Source organism: Podarcis cretensis (assembly GCF_951804945.1).
Source record: "Podarcis cretensis genome assembly, chromosome: 1".
NCBI classification, from domain to species: domain Eukaryota; kingdom Metazoa; phylum Chordata; class Lepidosauria; order Squamata; family Lacertidae; genus Podarcis; species Podarcis cretensis.
Window position 1 is genome coordinate 78,355,553 of NC_137170.1, and position 23,854 is coordinate 78,379,406.

The 23,854-nt window shown below is 43.7% G+C and overlaps 1 protein-coding gene across 4 annotated transcripts in view; it reads right to left on the reverse strand.

Annotated features, from left to right (window-relative positions):
* The window catches only part of AP2A2 (adaptor related protein complex 2 subunit alpha 2), a 59,426-nt gene that overhangs the window by 14,715 nt on the left and 20,857 nt on the right, over window positions 1-23,854 (reverse strand). For 2 of the 4 annotated variants that reach the window (XM_079985360.1, XM_079985362.1), the window contains exons 3-14: window positions 19,649-19,791; window positions 17,886-18,079; window positions 16,658-16,787; window positions 12,621-12,722; window positions 10,024-10,132; window positions 9,393-9,540; window positions 7,364-7,532; window positions 5,568-5,705; window positions 4,775-4,957; window positions 1,445-1,542; window positions 625-856; window positions 64-237 (exon numbers count right to left, since the gene is read on the reverse strand). In XM_079985360.1, the coding sequence (XP_079841486.1) occupies window positions 64-237; window positions 625-856; window positions 1,445-1,542; window positions 4,775-4,957; window positions 5,568-5,705; window positions 7,364-7,532; window positions 9,393-9,540; window positions 10,024-10,132; window positions 12,621-12,722; window positions 16,658-16,787; window positions 17,886-18,079; window positions 19,649-19,791 (1,820 nt within the window). Of the gene's footprint in view, window positions 1-63; window positions 238-624; window positions 857-1,444; window positions 1,543-4,774; window positions 4,958-5,567; window positions 5,706-7,363; window positions 7,533-9,392; window positions 9,544-10,023; window positions 10,133-12,620; window positions 12,723-16,657; window positions 16,788-17,885; window positions 18,080-19,648; window positions 19,792-23,854 lie in introns of all 4 variants that reach the window. The other 2 variants (XM_079985359.1, XM_079985361.1) reach the window with 1 other exon arrangement.

The window sequence follows — 23,854 nt, forward strand, 5'->3', positions numbered from 1 at the left end:
CATTTCCCTTATAATCAACCTGGCTCCAAGAACTGGTATGTTACGCTGCTGAAACCAACCTACCACAGTGCTGGCATTTACAAGAGTAGCTTCTGTGCTCCCATTCACATCAGAGTTCCTCTCTTTCTTTGTCTCTTCCAAGTCAGTAACTGTGTTGGGGCCCTTTTTCTTCTTGAGCTTAGCCAGAATGGAGGACTCCCTCTCTGGAAATGGGGGCATTTCTTCCAGCACCATTGCCTTATAGGGAAAACAAGCCATAAGAGACCAGAGCATGTATACTTGGAAGAGGTAGGAAAAAAAATGTGATTTCTTAAAGGAGGAATGGAGAACCTCTGGCCCTCCTGTTGTTGCTAGACTATAATTCCCATCATTCTTGATCACTGGCCATGTTAGCTGGGCTAGCAGGAGTCCAACACGGAGGATCACGTTTCTCAACCTCTGTCTTAAAGTATAACTCCCACATGGTGTATGTTACATCATCCCATTTGTTACAGTCAATTAACGACCCCCCTCACCCCACTCAACCCCCCCCCAACCAAGCACAGTTATTGCTGGTGTAAAAAAAGGGGGGTATTTCTAGAAACAGCTGCCAAGAATTAACTTCACATTCATGTGAATACATACCAAGATGTCAGTACTTGCAATTGTACTGAGTCTCAAGTACTCAACGGCTCTTTGCTGCAGCTCAACATCAGCATTTTTCAGTTGGCTATCACTGCGCAGCACATCCTGAATAGTTGTTTTTATCTCAGGAAATAAATTCACAAATTTTATGTACGTAGACAGAAGCAGCGCTCTGGTTGGAACACTGCATAGGTGGAACTTTGAGTGCAGCAGGTTGAACTGGATCAAAGGGCTGTGGTGGAAGGGAGGAAAAGAGAGGAAAAAGGAACAAGAACAAAGCCACCATTAAAACTGCGAGTTGACAATTATTTGCAGCCAATCAGAAGCCGTGCCTTGGTTTTCGAATGTTCGGGAGTCGAACGGACTCCTAGAACGCATTAAATTCAAGAACCAAGGTACCACTGTACTTAAGTAATGAACTTTCTCTTGCCATGATCTCAGAATCCTATTTCATCCACTAGTTTACAGAATTGTTACTTTAAACACAAAGGATGGCATTCTCTCCTCACAGCCGCATGTCCTTCTGCACACATTGAGCGCTATTCTAATAAATTCTCCATGGGCCATGTCAGACAAAAATGGGGTATCGGCGACTCCTGACTCAAGGGCCCCCCACTCCACCCTGGGAGGAGAAGAACATAGGAGGGGCAGAGCCAAAAGCTCTGGAAACATACTGGACAAGTGAGTATGCTGGCATAGAATGACAGAAAGATCACACATTATTATTGTAGATAGACGGCTTTAAAATTGGCTGCGTAGTTATTATGCCACAGTTATTAATTCCTTGTTGCCACCCCCAGGTTCAAGAGAGTGTTTTTACCTAGATCTTGGATCCCCAGCAATCAGATTTCCAAACTCTCCCAAGATGTAGCCACCTACTTTTACCAGGTTCTCATGGCAGGCCGGTGCTTGAAGCGCCTGTTGAAGACATTTGAAGCCCATCATAAAGTTGCTAGATTCAGTAAATGCATGCACCTAAAACATTAGTGCTGGTGAAGATTCAGGATTTTTTTGAATTTTTATGTGGGTGCCTCACAGCAGTGTCTACATAGGGTTTCTCCCTTCCCTCCAGGGCATCAGTGACTGTCACAACTAGAAACATGATATTGATTAGAGCAAGATTACCAGCTGGGAGACATGAGGCCTGCCTGATCTCCATTGGGTTGGAAGGAGTTTCCTTATAATCTGGGACTGGCTAGTGACTGAAGGTCTGGGATCCCTTGGCATGCAGCTTGGTTTTCATTTGAGTATTGGTCCAGCATTGTGCATATAGCACAGGTGAAGGGGCAAACTGGACTCACACATGGAGAGCAGGGTGGCAAGAAGTTATGAGTCTGAATCCAATAACCTACTGGTCTCTTCTAAACCGATACTAAATGGTTGGCATTATTTGGAGGATATTGTGCTGTATGTGGGGAAGATATGCTTGAACTGGAGAGAAGAGTTTGCAGTCCTCCCTCTCCCCTGCACTCTGCAACAACACTTTAAACATGGAAGTAACTTCCACCACTCTAGGAGGAACGTTCTGTTCCATTCTGTGGTGTGGACTGCTAGTTTCCTGTATCTGTACAAGAAGTACAAACACAATGGAATGAGGAAAATCCATTTACTAGTTGCCCTCCCTTTTACTCCTGCCCAATGTATTGGAAAAGTTGTCGTTCTTAGATGTATATCCTGCTTTTTGACCAGAAATCACAAAAGGAGTTAACAGCTTTAATTAAAAATAGTAATACATTTTAAGAGAGAGAAATAAAAGAAACAGACCCAAAAGGAGGTATTTGCAAGGGGAGGTGGGAAGAGAAGAGATCCCATTTTTAAAAAAAGGTTCAGAAAGTTAGCATAATACATAAATCTTTGAAAAGTGCTTGTTAGGTACTGGTCAGCCAAAGCTCTCAGAGAAGCTTTTGAAACAAACAAATCACAGCAAAGCAGGATATAATGCTGCATTATTATTATTATTATTATTATTATTATTATTATTATGGCATGGCCAAGTTCTTCTCTCCTCCAAAGCCACCACTATAAGGCTAACTTAAGAGAAATAAGAATGGCAAATAACTTTTTCACGCTCAAAACATTTTTTGCTCGTGCTATCACAACACAACAGATTAGAGGAACAGATGGAAGATTAGCTCTTAGCAGCAAGGCAGGTTTATCTCATTGTGTCAGGGAGTAGTGCAATTTGTGCAGAAAGCTGCTCAAAACAGAGGGGTGTTATCAGAAGCCTGCAGAGCGAGGATCAGTTCCAAGTACACAACTCGTGCAAGACAGCTAGTTAATCTTGACAAGAAGAAAGAAAGTGCCATCCTGGCCTTTGAGAGGGGTGGCGGCACAGGGGTGCATATGACAATACACTCTTACAGCAGTGGCTCATAACAGGGAAAGAGGGCCAGGTACCCAGAGCCCTAAAAGGATTATTACCCAACCTGGATACAGCATGCCTAAGTGACAGCAGTCACCCAAGTGCAAAGGTCACGTCAGCTCAGTAGGAAGACAGCACCAGTTATTGACCATCTACCCGGACGCTGAGGTCCAGTGCCGAGGGCCTTCTGGCGGTTCCCTCATTGCGAGAAGCAAAGCTACAGGGAACCAGGCAGAGGGCCTTCTCGGTCGTGGCGCCTGCCCTGTGGAACGCCCTCCCATCAGATGTCAAAGCAATAAATAACTACCTGACATTCAGAAGACATCTTAAGGCAGCCCTGTTCAGGGAAGTTTTTAATCTGTGATATTTTAGTGTATTTTTGGTTTTTATGGAAGCCGCCCAGAGTGGCTGGGGAGACCCAGCCAGATGGGCGGGGTACAAATAATAAATTATTATTATTATTACCCTAACAGTTATAACTATAACACTTTGGCCAAGTGCTACTTCAAACTATTGAGGTGTTTATAGAAAAGTTATTTGCATCACTAGCCAATTATAATTTCTTGGACCCAGAACTGGACTATTCCAGTCTTTCTAAATTTCATTTTTAATAAAACTATTTCAATCTAAGCATATTTGGGCAATGTAGAGAAAGCACCAGCTGCAACATTACAAATAATGAAGAGTCTTGTGCCACCTTTAAAAAACGAGCAAAATTATTATGGCATATAGGCTTTTGTGGGCTGCAGACCCCTTCATAAGATGCATTAAGTGTTATCCTGAGAGACATATATAAGAGAGAGAGAAGAAGAAGGAAGAGAAAGAGAGTAGTTAACAGAAATAAAATGCAGGGAAGTGCAAGGTAAAGGTAAAGGTACCCCTGCCCGTACGGGCCAGTCTTGACAGACTCTGGGGTTGTGCGCCCATCTCACTCAAGAGGCCGGGGGCCAGCGCTGTCCGGAGACACTTCCGGGTCACGTGGCCAGCGTGACATCGCTGCTCTGGCGAGCCAGAGCCGCACACGGAAACGCCGTTTACCTTCCCGCTGGTAAGCGGTCCCTATTTATCTACTTGCACCCGGAGGTGCTTTCGAACTGCTAGGTTGGCAGGCGCTGGGACCGAGCAGCGGGAGCGCACCCCGCCGCAGGGATTCAAACCGCCGACCTTTCGATCGGCAAGTCCTAGGCGCTGAGGCTTTAACCCACAGCGCCACCTGCGTCCCACAGCGCCACCTGCGTCCCGCAGGGAAGTGCAGGCAGTAATAATTGTGTAATTATCTGTGGCATTCACAAGACAGTTTATCAAAGTTTATTGGCCCCTTGGCATCATCATCCATCATTCATTCTTCCTCATTCTAGGCAACTGCTGCCTCATCCACCATGGATGTGCGGTTTACACAAATTTTCACATGGAACAATTCTCTCCCCCCTCACAGTGCCTCAAAAACTTTTCCCAATTCAATCTTTAGTCTAGCTTCATGTCTATTTTCATTGAGACAAGGATTTATCCATGTAAGTAATACACCATTAGTACAATGAAAAAGTCATACCCTGTGGGTCTATTGCTAAAAATGAAATTAAGGGAAGGGACAAGGCAAAGTTACAGAACTGCAGAAGTGTCAGAAGCAAGTAAGAAAAGAGCATAAATAGAAAATGCCAGCAAAGGGGAATGATGAAAGAAGTCAAACACCCACCTGGACCAGAATTATTCCTTACCACTTGGCTTTCATTACTAGTTTACAGTGAGATGCTGGAAGAAAAAGGCTTCCAAACAATAATTATGTCTTACCTCAAAGACTGTCTTTGCTGCATATCCTTGCACATCATCTCTGTTAATTACAATCTGGATGACTCTGTACCACACCTCTTCACTGACATAGTCTCCAGCGATTCGAATCAAATTCAAGATGGTGTCCACATACCAAGTGTAGTCCACTGCATATTTCTCAGCTAAAATCGCAACCTTCAGCACCTGAGCAAACATACACAACACCAACTTATGAAGCAACTTCATTCAAACAATGAATTTCTACAGCATTTAATACCTATCCATTCAAAAAAAATAAAGGAAAACTAAACACACCACTGTTCCTACATCTCTCAATTCATCCAAACTAGTTAGTATAAATACCCTCCTTAGTACAACGTATCCAATATTGATTAATACCTTAAACAAATGTAAAAGGATGATCCAGAGACAATATATTTTAGGATCAACTGAAGTAAAAGCAAAGCACATTTTACTGCGATTAGACTGATCATATACAGTTTAATAAATCCAGTGCAAGAAATTCTGCCATCTACTTTAAAGAGCAACCAAAAGATTGTCACCTGTGGAACCTTAAAATAAATTTATTATGGCTACTCCTTTAGAAGTCAGCACAAAGGTGACCATCTACTGGAATTAGCATTTGTACACAGTAGTCACATTGAAATTGTCAGATGCTATGTTTAGCTTAGCAAAGGTTGATGTCATCTTGCAGCTCTAAATTTATAGCAGCACTCAACGGTGAAGACAGCTCAGATGATGAGGATTATTAATTATTATTATTATTATTATTATTATTATTATTATTACTTACAATTTCTTCTCTAATAGAATAATCAGCAGTTTCCAGGTAATTCAGCATTTCAGCTACAATTTGCTGGGCGTTGCTTCTGTCACACATGGCATACAGGAGGTCCACCGCTCTTTGTCGCACACTTACATCCCTCTCTGTCTGCAAAGGACATCACAATGGTAAAAGATCAACACAAAGGGAGAGATTTGGGGAAACAACAATTAAGACGTGTCCAAATTTTTAAGCAGACTATCGCAGTGCCCACGCTACAGATACTAGCACCTGAATTGCACCTAGAATCAGTACCAGGTGGCATTTGTTTCGAAGTCAATAATCCTAAACAGCATTTATAACAAGAAACAAGATACTTGGCTTCATCCCAATTGGGGTCAAAGCCAGGAAAACAATTTTAAGTGGAATGATTATTTATTAAATATTACTAATTAAGAGTCCTGGATCAAGGGAAGGATAACCATGTAATGAATGACACCAAGGCATTCACCCCACCCTACCCCACCCCCGGTTGTACCCACACAAGACTCCTCAGTAGGGGGCCAACAAACTATGCAAAAAAAGTAGCAGTAACACAGAGTTGGGGAGCTTGAGGTCTCCCAAATGCTGGCTGGGTCTCATGGGAGTTTTTAGTTCAGCAACATACGGAAGGCTGCATGTTCTCCACCCCTGGGACAATGGCTAGCAGTAGCTCAAACTAGGGTCCCTCCGGGGTCTCTCCCTGGTGCCCACAAAGCCTCTGAGCCCCATTGGTCATGAAGTGGAGAGAGTGGCTTGTCACATATTTGTCAGAAGGTGGGTGCTGAGATCTAAGGGAAGAAGGTAGAAGTGTTGACACTCTACCCTACTTCCTCTTCCAGCTCTATATGCTTTTTATGGTCCAGATGAATTCTACAGGATCCAACTTTTACCCAGATCCCTTGGAAAAGCAAAAAAAGTTGCACGCACGGACACTTTCTTACTCATGGGGAGGAGCTAATCTGGGAGACAGAAACGATAAGTGAGCATCGTGGGTGGCATCCACAGCACTTGCTCAAAAATCTAAATGATATCATGGACCCCAAAAAAGATTGGTGGCCCCTGCTTTATACTTCGACTAGAAAGCATTAAGAACTAGACTGTGGTGACGTTGATGCATCCAAGGGCACCATGAGCTGCAGGAAGGAACGGGTCAGAAAAGAACAAGGATCCAGATACAGGAGGTAGTGGGTAGTGGTGAGACCCACCAACTACTGTATTGGGTCTCTTCCCTGTGGGACGGTAGTCCCCTCCCAGGGTTGCTGTGCATTAATTTTAGTGGCAAGGGCAAGAGGTTAAAGCCAAGTCCAGCTCTAGCTGCATGACGATAGTCACTCATTTGGGAGGAAAACAGAGAAAGAAAATTAAGCATCCTTCAGTAGAAACCTTAATCCTTTCTATTCAGCTAGGTGCTTTTCTCTGGTATCCTCCTCACCTCCAGCATCCTCAGAGGCATCGTCATTCCCCTCAATTGCCCTCTGTCCTTCTAACCAACACTCCCTTGTTCAACATGTTAAATCCTAGGACAGTGGCATGTGATTCAGGCTGCAGTTCAAGCACAGGCCCACTGATGGATGCGAAGCCTCTCTTTACCATTCATTCTGTTTTAAAGAGCTTCCAATGAAGAGACCACTCCACATCCTTTTTATTGCATGAATAAAACTCTGGAGAACTTGCTGCTCTTGGAATGCAAAGCAGCAAGCCCACACAGATACATGGTTTGGTTCTGCTTTGTTTTTCAAAAATCAACTCCAAATTTCAGGTTAATACACAGATCCAATAGTTACCTTCAGTGCATTGATAACTGTTTCTATGTGCGTTTTCACGGCCTCGTGTGAAAACTCAGAGCTTGCAAGCGTGCACATGCTTTCCAGTGCTAGGTACCGAAGATTAGTTTCCCGGTGCTGCAAGAACTGGCCTAACTGATTACAGGCACGGACAAGCAGGTTTGGCTCACTAGGCAGAAGAGAGTGCATGGAAAAGGTAAAAAAGAAAAAGAAAAGACAGAATTTGGGTGAGGAAAGTGCATCGAGGAAAACATTAAAAAGAGTTAGGTACCAAGAGGTACCTTCACTACACAAGCTTCAAAACTGCAGCTAATATCTTTTGGAGGGTTAGTAGCAGCACAGCTACATATTGCAGGAAGTAATTAAAATTCTATTTTAGGTAATTAAGATTCTATTTTAAAAGCTGGAAGCTTATCAGGAGCTTTGCAGAGTCTGGGATCCTGCCGCGTCCTGATAACACAATGGTGGCCTCAGGTACAGTTCTTATAATAGAGGGAAGGCATAGTGACCTCTCACACGGCTCCTGAAATGTGTAATTGATGCAACGATGTGGGAGGGGCCAAGAATACTGTGACTGGAAGAGAGCCATCCTGCATCAAGGGATTTCAGCCTTTGGTTGAAGTAGTAACTCAGCCCATCTCGCATCGTATGTTACCTACAGCAGCATAGGAAGCAACCTCTCCCCATTAACAGAGGAATAAAGCCAAACTATACAAGTAACAGTCTGCAAGGGGGAATAGGTTGCATAGTGCATACCATAGATTTTAGCCAAGAATATAAAACAAATGCTTGTAGCAGCTTATAAAACAATGTTCTCAGTTGTGCTATTCTAGTGGCAGCAAGGAGGTTTAAGTAGAATACACACACACACACTTAGCCAGTTTCAAAGATTTACATGCTCTCAAGTGAAGGAGACTAAAATGAAACATAACTATTATTTTTCTTTTTTAAAAGGTGGGTTTTTTCATTTTTAAAAGAGGTAAGACACAGTGTGGTGCACTGCATGTGGAAAGGAAGGAATGCAACGTACATCACTGAATTCATCTTCAGATTGTCTGCTTGTTGTCACATCCATTGTACACACCTCCTCCAATGTCTGCACTTACAGCCCAAGCATCTGCAGGGAGGGGCCCATGTACATAGAATCTGGAAACCTCGACTCCCCTGACATCAGAGGAGTTGTGCAGACATGGGGGGGACGCATCCAATGTCAGGGATTAGGCTACTTGGTGCACCCCCACTCCTTGTTCCCATGTTGTTCAACACAGGAGCAAAGGCAAGCCCAAGTAGGGCTAAAACAGGAGACTGTGGGAGACTTGGATGTGGAATCAGGTGCTTGTGCATCCTTAATACGTGGCAGGGCAGAGGGAGGATAGGAGGATAGTACCAAACACTACCCCTGAAAACTTCTCAAGTCAACCTTCACCTCCTTGGCAGCCTCCAGATGCTTTGGGCTATAACTCATGCTGGCTGGGGTTGATGGGAGTTGTAGGCCAAAACATCTGGAAGGCATCAGGTAAACAAAGGCCAACTGAAGTCATTTTATCCCAATAGAGCTCCCAAAAAATTTGGATGGAGGATGGGATTACTGGGGGGGGTGAAGTCTCTCCTTCCACCCCAATGTGCATGTACTACACAATCCACTGTTAGGAAATGCATGGGACATTGACTGGATCCTGCCAGTATCCTGTTTAGTTGAGCCAAGTAACACTCAGTCGTAAGTTTTTAAATGGTCCTAAAGTGAGGAAGAATTTCAGTATTGCATTTAGCAAGGTTACAAACTTACAACACATGGGCAATGCTAAACTCCAGAACAAAAACTAATCCCATAATTGTTTTTCACTCAGGAGCTGCTCAGACATTTGCCAGAATGACCGTGGAAAAAGTACATACTGTACCCTCTTTCAGAGAACAGAAGAATACAAAATTAGTATATACTTTCTCAGAAACCACACATTTAGGACAATAGAACTGATGCTCACATCTCAAACTGTTACTGCCAGCCATGCATTATGAATGCCAAACTTACCTATCATGGTGGATAATTAAACTAATTGCCTCAAACAGCACTGCATTCTTCGCATTTGAATGCTGTACTTTCTTGGATTTTGGAGGTTCTTGAGCTTTGTTAAGAATAGTTTCCAGACACTCAGTGAGACGACCTCGTGCTGAAGGATCTTCTGGGAGAAATAGAACGGTTAGGCAAGATCACCAGGCAATTTTGACAGCCTTTACTATCAAACCATTAAATGCCCATTAGATGGCATTGTTTCTCCAGTTTCAGAAAGCTGCATATGGCACCAGCATTTTGGTTCTGCAAAGTTAGTTGTTTATCCTTTGATCATTACAGAATCACTGATATGAAAGAGCCAAGTACCGAAAATTAAACCAAAGACCACTAAATGGGTTATTCAGTTATCAAGTTTGATTTGATTATGGTGTTGCCAGGACATTTGCTCATGGTTTCAACATAATTAGATAATTAGATTGAGACCATAGTTAGAAATACTGGGAATATTATGCCTGTAGCAGACATAGCAGTGGGGTTCATTATCTGAACCTCTCTCTCTCTCTTTCTGCAAACATGTGCTGTTTTAGTGCAAATGGCTTCTCTCCTGTGTAAGCAAAGTGTGAAAGCAGAGCGATTGCAATTACTTTACCTGGAGGTGGGTAGCACTGCAGAAGCCTTAGAAGCTTCACAGATAACCACGGCGCTGGAACAAAGTAATAGGTATAATCCTGGAGATCAGTCGATGCAGACGTCACAATCTGCAAGACAAGAACTGTTATTTTCCTGTGGCGCTTTGTCCAGCTTAATAGATAATAATAATAAGCCACAGCAAAATGATGCTGAGCCTTAAAAAACGCAAGACAATGCCCATGAGGGAAAAGACTGAGTAAGGCAATGTGGAAGGCTTGCCAGGGAGCTCAAAGACAAGCAAGCAGCCACTAGAGAAGAAACACAGAGGAGGAAATATGCTAGAGATCGGCAAGATCATGAGTATGTTGGAAGAAGATGGAAAGTCATAAGAAAGGCTCTGCTGGATTAGACCAAAGCCCCATCTTGTCTAGCATCCTGTTCTCAACCAGATTCCCATGGGCAGCTTGCAAGCAGAACATGAACGTACCACCAATAGTTGCTAGTTAGTTACATCATAACAACAACTAGTTCACATAATAGTAGAACAAAGGAACAATAGACTGGAATTAGCACACAAGTGCCACAATTCATCATTTGTATAAACTTCAACTTCCTATTTCAATAGCAATTTAATGGGAGTGGGGAGGAACCTGGCAGCACAAGAGAGATTATCAGTGATTGCCAGTCACTTGTCTGAGGACAGACCAACAACTCAAAGCAGGAAGTGAGAGACTGTAGCTGCAAGCTCTCCATTACATCTCTGTGTGATCATATACGCCCTCAGCAAGCAACCCCAACAAATCTCTGTTGCAGGAGGCTGGGTTGACGCAGGAAGGCTGTTAATTTGTTCTTCTGAATGATGAATGGGCCAGGATGATGGGAGCATTTCCACAAGGGAAGACAACAGGAAATTTGACAGAGGCAGATACAGCTGGGCAGAAGTTCTGGGCGAGGAGGAATTTAGAACGATAACGTTTTTAGACCAGACAACAAGACAGATTTCCCCAAACTCAGCTGTATCAAACCAGTGTACAGTGCTTGAATATGCCTTTTGTACTTTCTGCTGAGGGACAGCAGATTCTCAATTACATCATGTTTTTCAAGGGAAGGGCAGATAAAAGACTGTGCTTGAGATCTGCAGGAGGGGCAGGAAGGATAGAAAAAATCTGGACAGAAAGCTTTAAAATACTCTATGTTAAATTAGGGGAAATGGGGAAAACAACTGATGTCCACACTGAATAGCCATGACATTGTGGTGAGAAGGAAGAGGAAAGGAAAGACGGTAACAGTCTTCTGCAAGAGAAAGTGAAGACTGTTTAGATTAACAATAAGCCATAAGACTATTTTGCATGGCTTGCAGGACAGAACAATCCCCTCTCCTTTCCCATGCATTGTTCCGGGGTGTCTTGGAACAAGTTTAAATCCAGGGCTGGCCATACCATAAGGCAGAGCAAGGTAGCCACCTCAGCTGGCAGATGTTGGGTGGAGAGTGGCAGCCAGAAATTAGATGACAACAATGTGTGGGCCATCCATGCATCCCCTAAGCTGTCCTCCTGTCCTCAGATGTGGTGGCAGATAATGCCCCATTGCTGGCATTCAATGGCCAGTTCCATTTACTTCTGTGTGCAGATTTTGGGATGGAAGGGGGAGTGAGATCATCATCCAGTCCTTCACCTCAGGCAGCAAAATCTTTGGCTAGCCTGGCTGGGGTTCAAGTTTCCAAAGTAGCAAACCAATAATGCTACTAATCTCTAAGTGTCTACTGTCAAGAATCCATCCTGCATTGATTAGGCAGAATGCCTTGCGGAACAAGAGCTTGCTACTTGCAAACAGGCCTCAGCGGGACCTGGCTCCCTGCAGGAATTATGTACAATGTGCAGCAGAAAACTGGTCAACTATCATCTTAAGAACTACTGCAATGACAGCAGCCCTATCTTTGGCTACTGGCATCACAAGCAGCAGCAACTCCTTTAAGTGTACAGTTGTGCAGGCATTATTGCTCAACCCAACCTGAGACAAAGCTACAGGTATATTTGCTGGGAAATATTTCTGTACTTATCTGGCCTTTGAAATTTCAGGTGGCTTTCCTTTTTAATAGATTACTTTGCAGATAATGTCATTGAAACTGTTCAGTAGTACACCAATGAATGGAATTGCCAAACTACATTACAAAAAAAAAAAATGACTACAAGGCCTTGATCACAGATAGCATCATTTTCTTCCTGCTCTGGTAGCTACTGAAGTGGAACCCCGGTCTTCCAAATTTCTTGCAATTAAGGAGTGGGCTTTGCCTGCAAAGCCTCAAAATATTATTTACAATTTAATTTCAGCTATACCTATACAAGCGTGTTTATCTGCCATCTCCTGCACAGCTAAGAATTTTTTTTAAGTGATTGGATCAGCCGAACACAATCACTGTGCATGAGATATTGCACAGCAAATTACATCTCTTTGCCTTCAGCTACTCTGCCTGTCAAACTATCAGAACGGCTCTCATACCAACTGCACTTCAGCTTCCCATGAGGCTAAACCAGATGGTTAATCTAATCAGCCAGCTTAATTTAGTTTTAGCCTAGTTTCATTCCAGCACTTGCGTCTAAACAATAAATTGCTTACCCTGCTGAGTCTGGAGACAGCCAGAGACACGGAGGTTTTAAATTCATCTGGATTCTTTTGTGCCAGAGTGGTGATCAAACTTGTAGCAGCAGTAACCACACCCTGGAGAAAAACAGGATTACAGCTCCCTGAAATCCGTTCCAATTACTAAGCACATGCATTGTATACCAAGAGCACAATTAAGTTTCATTTATTATGCCACACATACTTTACACCACAGGGCTGTACTTTTTAACCAAAAGAGGGCAACTATCCAAGATGGTATAGCCTCCCCCACACCCCAAAATACCCCAGTTCCATTGCCATCCTCCCAGTTTCACTCCCATCGTACTTGCTCCATGAGCCTAGAAGGCATTGTCTTAACTGCTGGAAGGAGTGCGAGCACCTCTATCAAAAAGAGAAATGTGTTGCTCTTCAGTAAAGATAGTTAAGGCAAACTGTGAGAGGATGGGCCCATTTCCTAGAGCCAAAGTCCCCAACATCAAGCCCATCCACAGGCCTCTCAGTTTCCAGATATATTATTAGAGCCAAATTGCCTATTAAGCTGGATGCACAGGATCTCCCACAGTTTGCTCTTTTCCAAGCACCAATAACGCCACAGGAGCAGTAGATCACCAGATCAGAGCTAGTCTTTGTACCGTATGGCAAAAGAAAAAAGAAAGGTTTTCCCCCTACAGAAAAAGTAGCAGCTTGGAGTGGGATTTAGACCAGAATGGGAGAAGTTACCTTCCCCCAGCCTGCCATCATGTCATGATCTCAATCTAATTTCCCCCAAAGCTGCAAAGAGAAAAAGAAAAAGAAAAAGAAAAGAAATAAAAGAAAGCTGTGGGAGACGCTGTTCATAGACTGCCCACATCATGCCTTGTTTGGCCCTTAGGCATCTACTAGCAGCATAAAAGCTTTCTACTCTTCTCCTGCTTCAAAAAGGATTCAATCCTTTATTTGGCTCAAAACGGACGAACTGTATTAATGTATTTAGATGTTTTATTAATGTAATTTATATAAAAAACTGGGATATGACTTCTGACAAGTATATTGTGTTTTTCTTAGTATGGCCTAATCCATTTTTCCCCCCAGTCACCTGACTACTCTTACCCAGCTATCCCTTATTTCCATTTTAGGATTTACGTGGTATGGTATGGTATGGTATGGTATGGTATGGTATGGTATGGTATGGTTAGGACTTCCCTCTTCCCTGCATATCTTGTTTCTGTATACCAGGGGTTGCCAACCAATTAAAAGTCCATGGGCACATTTGCATTTGGGGGTGCCTTGGACACCATCTCTTCTGGTCACTTCTCCCCCTTCCTTTGGATTAGCCCCCACTGCCCCCAACAGGAAAGGAAAGAAAGTGCATGCACACACACAATTTGATGTCGGAGGAGAATTCATCAGAACCTTGAAAAGTTCATAGAACTGGAAAAGGGAAGTGGGAAAGTGTGTCATTCTTCCAGCTTCCTCCTTCAGCTCTAGGTACTTTACCAAGGGAGAAAAAGGAGACCGCCTTCACCACCAAGGCAGAAGTGAGAAGGAGGTGCTCAGAAGCTTCATGGGCACCAGGAAAAAGACCTCAAAGGGGTCACTGCACCCATTAGCGCCATATTGGCAACCCATAAAGGTAAAGGTAAAGGTACCCCTGCCCGTACGGGCCAGTCATGGGGTTGCGCACCCATCTCGCTTAAGAGGCCGGGGGCCAGCGCTGTCCGGAGACACTTCCGGGTCACGTGGCCAGCGTGACAAGCTGCATCTGGCGAGCCAGCGCAGCACACGGAAACGCCGTTTACCTTCCCGCTAGTAAGCGGTCCCTATTTATCTACTTGCACCCAGGGGTGCTTTCGAACTGCTAGGTTGGCAGGCGCTGGGACCGAACAACAGGAGTGCACCCCGCTGCGGGGATTCGAACCGCCAACCTGATGATCGGCAAGTCCTAGGTGCTGAGGTTTTACCCACAGTGCCACCCGCGTTCTTTTGGCAACCCATACTGTATACTATTTATTTGGATTGGGTGATATTGCAGGAGGGGGCAGGGAGAAAGAGACTCTGAAATGACCAACTAATTTAAAAAATATATACATATTGATTCATGCAACAGTTCTCTGGATTATATCATTTTCTATTTTTCCAGTAAAATTGTTTTTTAAAAGCAGATGTATATCTTCCGTAGCCTGCAATAATGGGCTAAAATAAGGCAAACTACAATCTCAGGATCCCAATATCCTGTTATAAAAGGCTATGCATTCCCTGCCACCTTCTGCAAGTGGCCTGTACATGACCTTGCCCTATATTGGGGTAATGCATTCAAATATTAACCAAATCCACTGCAGACTTTAAAAAAAAAAACGTCAAGAGAGAAAGAAAATAACTCATTCCCTTTTGCAAAGATACAATGCAAACAATTAGGAAAGACCCTTTCTTGGTCGGCCGCTGGTCTGGCACACAGAAAACTGTATTTTGATTTGTGCTGAAATCCCCAATCAGTCCCTAGATTGTGTGACTAGTGATAAGTCACCCTTGTACCAAGAGTAAAACTAGCTGGTTGTTTACTTCACAGGATCTTGGACAAGTGAGTTTGCAAACCACTCTGTACATTAGGAGCTCTGTATAAAATGACAATTTCTCCTCAAAGACAAAAGGAAAGCAGATATGGCACAGGTGCAACTTATCTGTGGATTGTAACCTGCATGCATATTACCAGAAACATCACTGAACGCACTGCAGTGTCTTTTCAAGACTAGGCAGGATCCTGAATACCTTAAGGATCATTCCTTTTATTCCTTTGCCACATGGAATCTGGCACATGAGTTTGTGGCAGACCTGGACAGAAATGGGTGGCAAGCCTGGCCAGTATATGACACTGCCTGAAGCCTCTTCAGCAAACTACTGTGCCACTTCCTGCCTTTTTCCAGGCGATAACAGGGATGAAGTATGTTCATCTGAGCCTGGCTGGGTTCAGAAGGCCAGGCATAATCCTTTCAATCCCTGAACTTCTTTCTGCAAGTGCTCAAAATCCAAGCTTTCAGGAAAGGAAGTCCTGGAGCATTTTTTTCCTATTGCAAGCTCATGGCGCTGCTTCCGTCCATTAGTTTATTTGTGGGCATGAAAAACACAATGGGAGGACTTCCAACATCATGCACCACTAAGATTATTGTTCCAGAATGATTCCCATTGTTCCAGAATGACCCCTTCTCTCGCCATTCAACTGTGCACTGTTCCAGGGGCTCTTCCACCCCCCAAGCCAATCTGGAGGGGGCATATGGGGTAAGGTTACCAGATTTTTTTCAATGACTCCGGGGACACTTTTCAACTTCAATGGATTTTGTATGGGGACTGATTTGTAAATCTGGGGACTGTCCCCGGGAAACGGGGATGTCTGGTAACCTTAATATGGGAGAGAGCAGCAGGGGGAAGTCCTATTGCATAAGCAGAAGTCTTTATGCAGGGCCTCTGCTGACAGGACACATTAATTGAACTTGCCCACAGTGTGTACAAAGACAGGTAACCAGCAAGCCTTGAACTCCCAGCATCAACATCTTCTAGTCTCACACCACAGGTATATTTTCATGTCTCCATAAGAAGTAATGGTTCCACTACTTCCTATGGGGAAGGAAATGGATGCTTCCAGAGTGAAGAGAGGAGAGGGGGCTGAAAGCCAGTCCCCATGTTACCCATAAGGACTAGCTTCTGGGCCCTCCCCCAATATGAGTCTGATGGTTCCTTTGAGACCAAGAAAAAAGAGCTCCCCAGATAGGCCCTCATACTATCTCAACACAACTTATTCAAGTTTGGATTTTTAAAAAGAAGAATTTGGCAAATTTCGAGTTATTGAGAAGAGAACTTTTGAAAGCTCACTCATCTCTAGTCTGGAAGTAACTTGACCCCAAAGCTTTAGTGTTGCACATCTCACCGTTAGGAGTTGACCAATGGCAAACTTGCCAAATACTTGCTTCCATCGTTCTACATAATTAAATTCTGAATCCAGATAATCAAATATTCACACTTTCAAGAGAAAAAGATCTAGTCTAGTCAAGTGATCCTACCAGATGCTGGTCGTTGAGAAGGTGCACAACTCTGGAGGTCCAGTCTCCCATAGGAACCAGGTCAGGAGAAGTCCTGTATAATCTTAGCAAGCACAGGGCCGCACTCTGTTTCACACTGTCCATGGTGTCCCTGCGACAGAAAACCAAAGCTGGTCAAGGGGTTCTCAAACACCTAAAATTCTTCAGCGGCAGCTCCTAGAAGACAGCAAGGCTGGACCATTTCCCTATATACAAGCTCATACCCATCCACATTCAAAGTTGCACACACTGCAAGCAGTAACATGAGCACCAAAAATACATGGGAGTACTGCCATCGTGTCAGCTCCGAAAAAAGGCCACAGATGCAACAAAGTACACATAACTTTCCAGTTCATGAAACTGGCATACTGTTTCTGTCAGCAGGAACATTTGTATATGTAGGAAACATGGCAAGGCCACTGATTGTGGGAATGTGTTCTTTAGCCTATGAGGCTGCATATGTTTATACCACATGAGCCTAATGAATGAGATGCCATATGTAACCTATTTTTGCAGTACAACAGATTATTAAGAATCTATATTTTCCAAGGTTAGGCTTTGTATTGTATGAATATAATCTCTGTAGATAAATACATTTTGGCTCCTTCACGCCAAAGAAACATTCATTTGGAGGCATCTGGGTTAAGAAAACACCCCACAACACTTGAAAGGTATATATATAAATGGATGCGATGCCAGCAGTTAAGCAAGCACTCTCACTTTTCAAAAGGGCTGGTCGTCCGTGAGGGCTGCAGCTGTTTAGCCATCCAGTTGTTTAAATTTGTATCCACAGAATAATTCTCAGCCATCATAAAGGTAAAGGTAAAGGTACCCCTGCCGTACGGGCCAGTCTTGACAGACTCTGGGGTTGTGCGCCCATCTCAGCCATCATACCATTTTATAAAACAAATTAATATAAAAAGTTGGTTAACACAGATACACATTTCAAATCCATGTGACACCGAAAGCGGTAAGCCTATTAGGAATAAAGCAATACCACACAAAGGCAGGGGGGCCAAACCAAAAGAGCTTTCAGGAACAAATGAGTCTTCTCTCGTTCCAGAGTGGAATAGGATCTCCTATGGATTTCCTTTAGGAGGCTGTTACTCCACATTCAGTCAGCAAATGTTTAGATACTTGGCTGTATCCCAAGAATCAGTTTAATTGCCTTCTTTCTGTCAAGCCCCTGAAATTCCCACGGAGCACCTACCCAGCTACAAGTATTTTTGGAATTTCTCCAGCAAATGCTTCCGCCATCTCTCTGCTGCCCACATTGGCGATGCAGTGCAGAGCGAGTCCCATGAAAGTGGGGTTGCGGCTGGCCAAGTCATTCTTGATTGCGTTATTGATCAGGCGGATCAGCTCGCTGTTTGAATTCACAAGCACGGAGATGAACAGATAGCCCTGGAATTAAGAAAAGAATTAGTAGTGGGCAGCAGGGGAAGTGCTTAGTAGGCAACACTGCTTTATAACAAAAGGCTCCTGTGCCATTTATGAGGTAGGTCAGGGTTGGCCTAGGCTGCATTCAGCCTTGGCTAACCCTCTGGGGACTGCATTCCAGGGGTTGATGTGGCCCACCATGCTCTTGCATATACACCTACTGGGCATGCACACGTACAGGGTCACAGCCCCGATACTGAATGAGGAGGGAATGCTCTCTCTCTCCCCTCTCGGTCAAATGATCGGCTGACCATGGAAACCTGGGATAGGAGAATCTACATCCCCAACAGGCCTCTAGGATGGAGAGAAATGCTTAAACCACTCCACCCACCCCAGCACCAGATATGCTTCCTCACTCCTATTTTTGCTGCTACCTCCAAAAAACAATGGGTATTTGGGATGCAGGGGCAGATGAATTTGTTTGGGAGAAGGATCAAGACCCTGTACTCAGTGCTGGCCACTCCTGATTGTGAATTATTCAGGCTTCTCAAGAATAATGGTTTAAGGACCTCACCTAAAAGCCAGACATATCACAATGCAGCCAGTTTTCACTCTAAGTACATACAAATAAAAGCCAAATGTAAATTAATTTGACAGGTGAGGATCCTGCTTAGATGTATGCATATCAAAACACAGCATTTAAAAGTCATACTGGATGAGATCCAGACATTTCTGGAAAGAGGAAAATTTATGTGTGCAGGGGGATTTCTCTGTAGTGTACATCTCTAGTGCATAACTAGAGAAATAAGGAAGCCTAGCTGGTTTATTCATCACTTTTAGTTCACCTTAATCAGCCTCTGCTTGATGTTTTTTTTTTAAGAGGGGAAAGGGAGATGGGCCCCTAGCTTGCGTCTCTCTTTCAAACCAGATGCTTATAGGACAATCTGGCTGCAACTCTAAAACAGCCATTTATTTTTTTAACCATGTACTATATACTGTATTAGAAATATTTTCTCTTATGTTTGAATACCAAGAGATTCCTATTTTCTAATTTAATAAAAGAAATGATTAATGTTGTCTATTATCCCAATCCATAATAAATAATAATAATAATAATAATAATAATAATAATAATAATAATTTATTTATACCCCACCTCTGGTTTTATACATTTTGCATCAGCGTCTGCTTGAAGGTTCTGCTGTGCTAAACCTGTTACAGATATTTTACTGATGCACCCCTACATGCCTAGGTGCCAAATGTGAAATACATTTCAAGCACTGACAGCTGCCATTTGTGTCCCTTGTGTGCCTGCTGACTGTAATGCATCCTTGAATTCTGACAATGCCTCTTACTTGCCTAGATGGAGGGCAGAGAGGAGAGTACACACGTACAGAGACTAGCCCACTGCACAAAGGTGTAATTCACATTAGTAGGTCTACCCACTGTTGCCTCTGGCCCTGCTCAGCACTAGCATGTGGCCTTCAGAAGGTTGCCCAGAAGGAAACATGGCCCTCAGGGTGAAAAATGTCCCCACCCTTGACCCCCAATATTATATGGGAAGTGGGTAGTATAGAATGGGACATGACTTACTATTTGCTTCTCTGTGTATTTGTTCGAACTCAGGAGATTCACAGCCTCCATGTGGCCAAAATCAATATCATGTCCCAGGAGGAAGATGAAAAGCAGCTTGCAGACGTACTTTTTCTTACTGTAGCCATCAAGGGCTTTATCACCTAGTGAGCAATTAAAGACAAAATAAAAAGCCGTAAGCAAAAAATGCTGTATGCCAATGCCTGAAGCTTACTGCATTTTCCATGCCAACTGGCAGAGGTGCCTCAGGGTCTCAGATATGAGTCTCTCTCAGTCTCTGGCTTCTCCAGGTAGAGCTGAACCTGTGACCTCCTAACATACCAAACATGTGCTCTACCACTGAGGTACAGTCCCTCTCCCACTTTTCAAAATTGGTTATCCATTCAAGGGTTCCCATCAGAAAAGTGCACCCAAACAATCTATTGCAGTGCCACCTTTACTCATGCCATGCATCAACACATCTCTTCAAATGTAACAGTAAAAGTATCAGACATGGTGCTGGATCAGCCAGAAGTAGAAATCAGGAGTCTTTGGGGTGACTATTTCTGCATGTCACCCTGAGCCCCATGGAGATGTCATCACCACACGTTTAAGCTAGGTATTGCAGCACTGTGGAAAAGGAGTATGCAAGCTGAACCGACACCTATATCTGATGATTAGGCAACAACAGCTGCTGGTGTCTTGTACTCAACTGGATATGTTTAACAGATTTGGGGGGGGATTGTGGTTGTCTGCTTAATAGGAAGCACCCAGCGGACTAGACCGGAAAATGCATGTGTGAATCCACCTTCAAAACAGGGGGGAAAGCAGCATGTCCCATTAGGCAACCTGTGAAACACAAGAGCTAAGGATATGGGCAGCAACAATGCCAGACATCAGCCACGAAGCTCTCCTTACCTTGGGAATATAGCTTCAGATACAGTGCAGATTTCTAACAAGCAAAACTGTTACGCAAGAACAGGGTCAGAAATTCAGCTGTGGAGAAATGGGGACACGTTTGCCTCTCGGCAATTTTTCTTCTTCACGAAGAGACATACAAGAGACTGTTGGCTGCAGTTGCTGCATGTACAGAGCATCCTTCTGGTTACATAGCTAATATAATTGGTGAAGTAGTACAGACATGTCAGGGGATGCCTTATGTCCAGGATATCTTTGCTTAGTCTAAAGATATATCTATATATCCCCCACCCACACATAGGCAAGTTCAACTGCCTCAGTCTCTAGACTATAGCACAGCTACTACTTTCGAGTCAAGAAATTAGACAGGGTGGAATTGCCTCTACTAATGCAAAATAACACATTTTTTTAAAAGATAGGCATTAGTGGTCCTTGTTTTGGCATCTTGCTTGTACAGTAAAAAGGCAAACCACGTACAAAGAAAATCTCACTACACATATCCATGCTTTGGATTAAAGCACATTTTCCTCCAGAACCTCCAGAATTATGAGTTTTGTGACTCAACACAGTGAGTTTCAGAGCTGGACGTGAGAGAAAGATAAAGTGGCTACATAGAGGCAATGTTTCCGGTTGCTTTAAAATCAGTACAAGAGAAACAGGAAGAAAGAGAATGCAAGTCAGCATTTGTCAGACACAATGACTGGGTCAAAGGAGACTTCCTTTTCTTGGAAAGGCTTTTGTTGAACTAGCAATGCTTTTTACTCAACCAAAGCATGACAGAAGTTTATGGATCCAATTTCTCCAAATCTGATGTATTCTGAAGCGTAGCCACTTGCAGAAACATACACGTAACAAGTAGTGTTGTGTTTGTTCAACAGGGGAATAGGTCATTTCTCTCTCTCTCTCTCTCTCTCTCTCTCTATATATATATATATATGTAATTGAGGATCTTAGCTGACAATTCAAAGCACCTTGCTTGACCTTTTATGAGCACTTAGAACTGACAAGAAAGCTGCCAGTGAAGGCATGCATATTATAAATTGTAAACATGATGAAACTTAACCAAACATATAAAGAAAATTAAGGTTATCTTGTATTTGGACATAGTGCAGAATAAGACCATACCAGGTTAACACATACCAGTAGTATACTTTAATATACAATATATAATATACAATATATATAAGGAAGAGGTTTTTCAGTGTGTGGTGATGCTTAGCCAATTTGCCTCCATCACATGGAGAGCTACTGCTGGATTGTTGCTGGGTATAATCAAGCATACTCGTGTTGACTGAGAGACTTAAGACAGTCAGGGGTTCAATTATCTCCAGGAATATCTCCTCCACTGTGAAATGGTACTCTCAGTTTGAAACTACCAGTTAGGCTCCACTGAAAACACCACCTTACACATTGCCCAGGCTGGCCACCATGAAGTAGGAGGACTTTTCTGATGCAGTTTTGGAATGCCTTCCAGCCGGAAACCAGCGTGGCTCTGTCACCCTCCTAGTATTTAATATGTTTATTTATTAAATTTATTTCCTGCCTCTCCTCCAGGGCAGCAGTGGCAAGTTAATACCTCACTCTTTTTTCTGTGCCTTTGGAAGTTGTTGAGCTTCCATCTCCTGTTCTGATGCTCGAATATTTACTTACCAGTTTTGTTTCTACAGCTTAGTTATTACATAGAACATGCATTTGGGAAATTATCTCCAAAGACAAGTTCTGTATCCATGTCTTCTGTTTAGCATTGTGCATTGAACTAGACTAGGCAGGCGCATGAGAGTTACATACCAATGTCACAAAAAATGTTTTCAGATTTCCAAGTCCTGTTCCCAAAAGGTAAAGTTAAAGGACCCCTGACAGTTAAGTCCAGTCGCAGATGACTCTGGGGTTGCGGCGCTCATATCGCTTTACAGGCCGAGGGAGCCGGCATTTGTCCACAGACAGTTTTTCCAGGTCATGTGGACAGCATGACTAAGCCGCTTCTGATGCAACAGAACACTGAAACCAGAGCAGCGCACGGAAACACCATTTACCTTCCCAACGGAGCGGTACCTATTTATCTACTTACACTTTGACGTGCTTTCAAACTGCTAGGTTGGCAGGAGCTGGGACCGAGCAACGGGAGCTCACCCCGTCACAGGGATTCGAACCGCCGACCTTCTGATCGGCAAACCCAAGAGGCTCAGTGGTTTAGACTACAGCACCACCCGCGTCCCTGTTCCCAAGCAGGATGTATAAACTAGCATATCTCATCCAATTAATGAGTTTGCTTCTAGGGATCACAGAAAGGCCTTTTCACTGACCCACTAGCAGACATCCACGAAGCCAGGGGTTTTCAACCAGTGTGCTGAGGCACCCTGGGGGTGCCATAGGCAACACTGGACTCTGACCCTAGTTCATTTCCTCCCTCCTCTGATGCCCTCTCACATCTCTGTCTCTTTTGGGCCACTAAGCCGGGGCGGGGGAGGCAGCTCTCTTGGGTGGGGGGGTGGCTCAGAGACCAGGGACAGTGGTGACAGCTGCCCAGAGGACTCCCAAGAAGGAGAGAGAGGAGAGGAGGCTGGGGAAACACTACACAAGTGAGGGTGTTCGAAAAGGGGTGAGGGGCTGCTGGCTCTGCAGGCAAGGGGTGACATAACTGGACTTCTGAGGCTTGGAACGTGTTTCCCCAGAGGGGAGCCACAGAACAAATATAGTTGGTCAAGGGAGTTGTGGACTCAAAGAGATTGAAAACCTCTGCCTGACTAAGCCAAGCTGGCCTTGTTCTTTACTGACACTGAATAAATTTAGAACTTTTCAGTGCTCACCCTTTGAGCAGTGTCAGAAGAAAGAAGCAAAAGGCTGTACGATGGGAGGTAAAGTGAAACCTTGAGACATATTCTACATTTAGGGCTAGACATCTAGTCGTGAAACAATGACTCTCCTCCCCCCCAACCCCCCAACCCCCAATATCCCTCCGCCATGATGAATTTGATCATTACAGTAACTTTCCCAGAATTCAGGGCAGACTGACAGAAATTTGTATTTAAGGCAAAGGAGGTGCAAGGGGAGAGACACATCTTCAGCTGTTGAGAAACTACTACAGATGGAGATGCAATGTTTAGCCTATGCAAATATGGCTTCTAAAAACCCAAACAAACATTTGAGAATCAAAATACTGAATGACCTGACCACCACAAAACACTTCTGCTCTTAAGTTATAAATAACTGTCTGGTGCTCAGTAATACCATTATCCTTTTAGAACAGCTTTTTAAAGTTGCACATGAATTCATTTCAAACCAGCATCGTTGATGCATGTTAATGTGTGT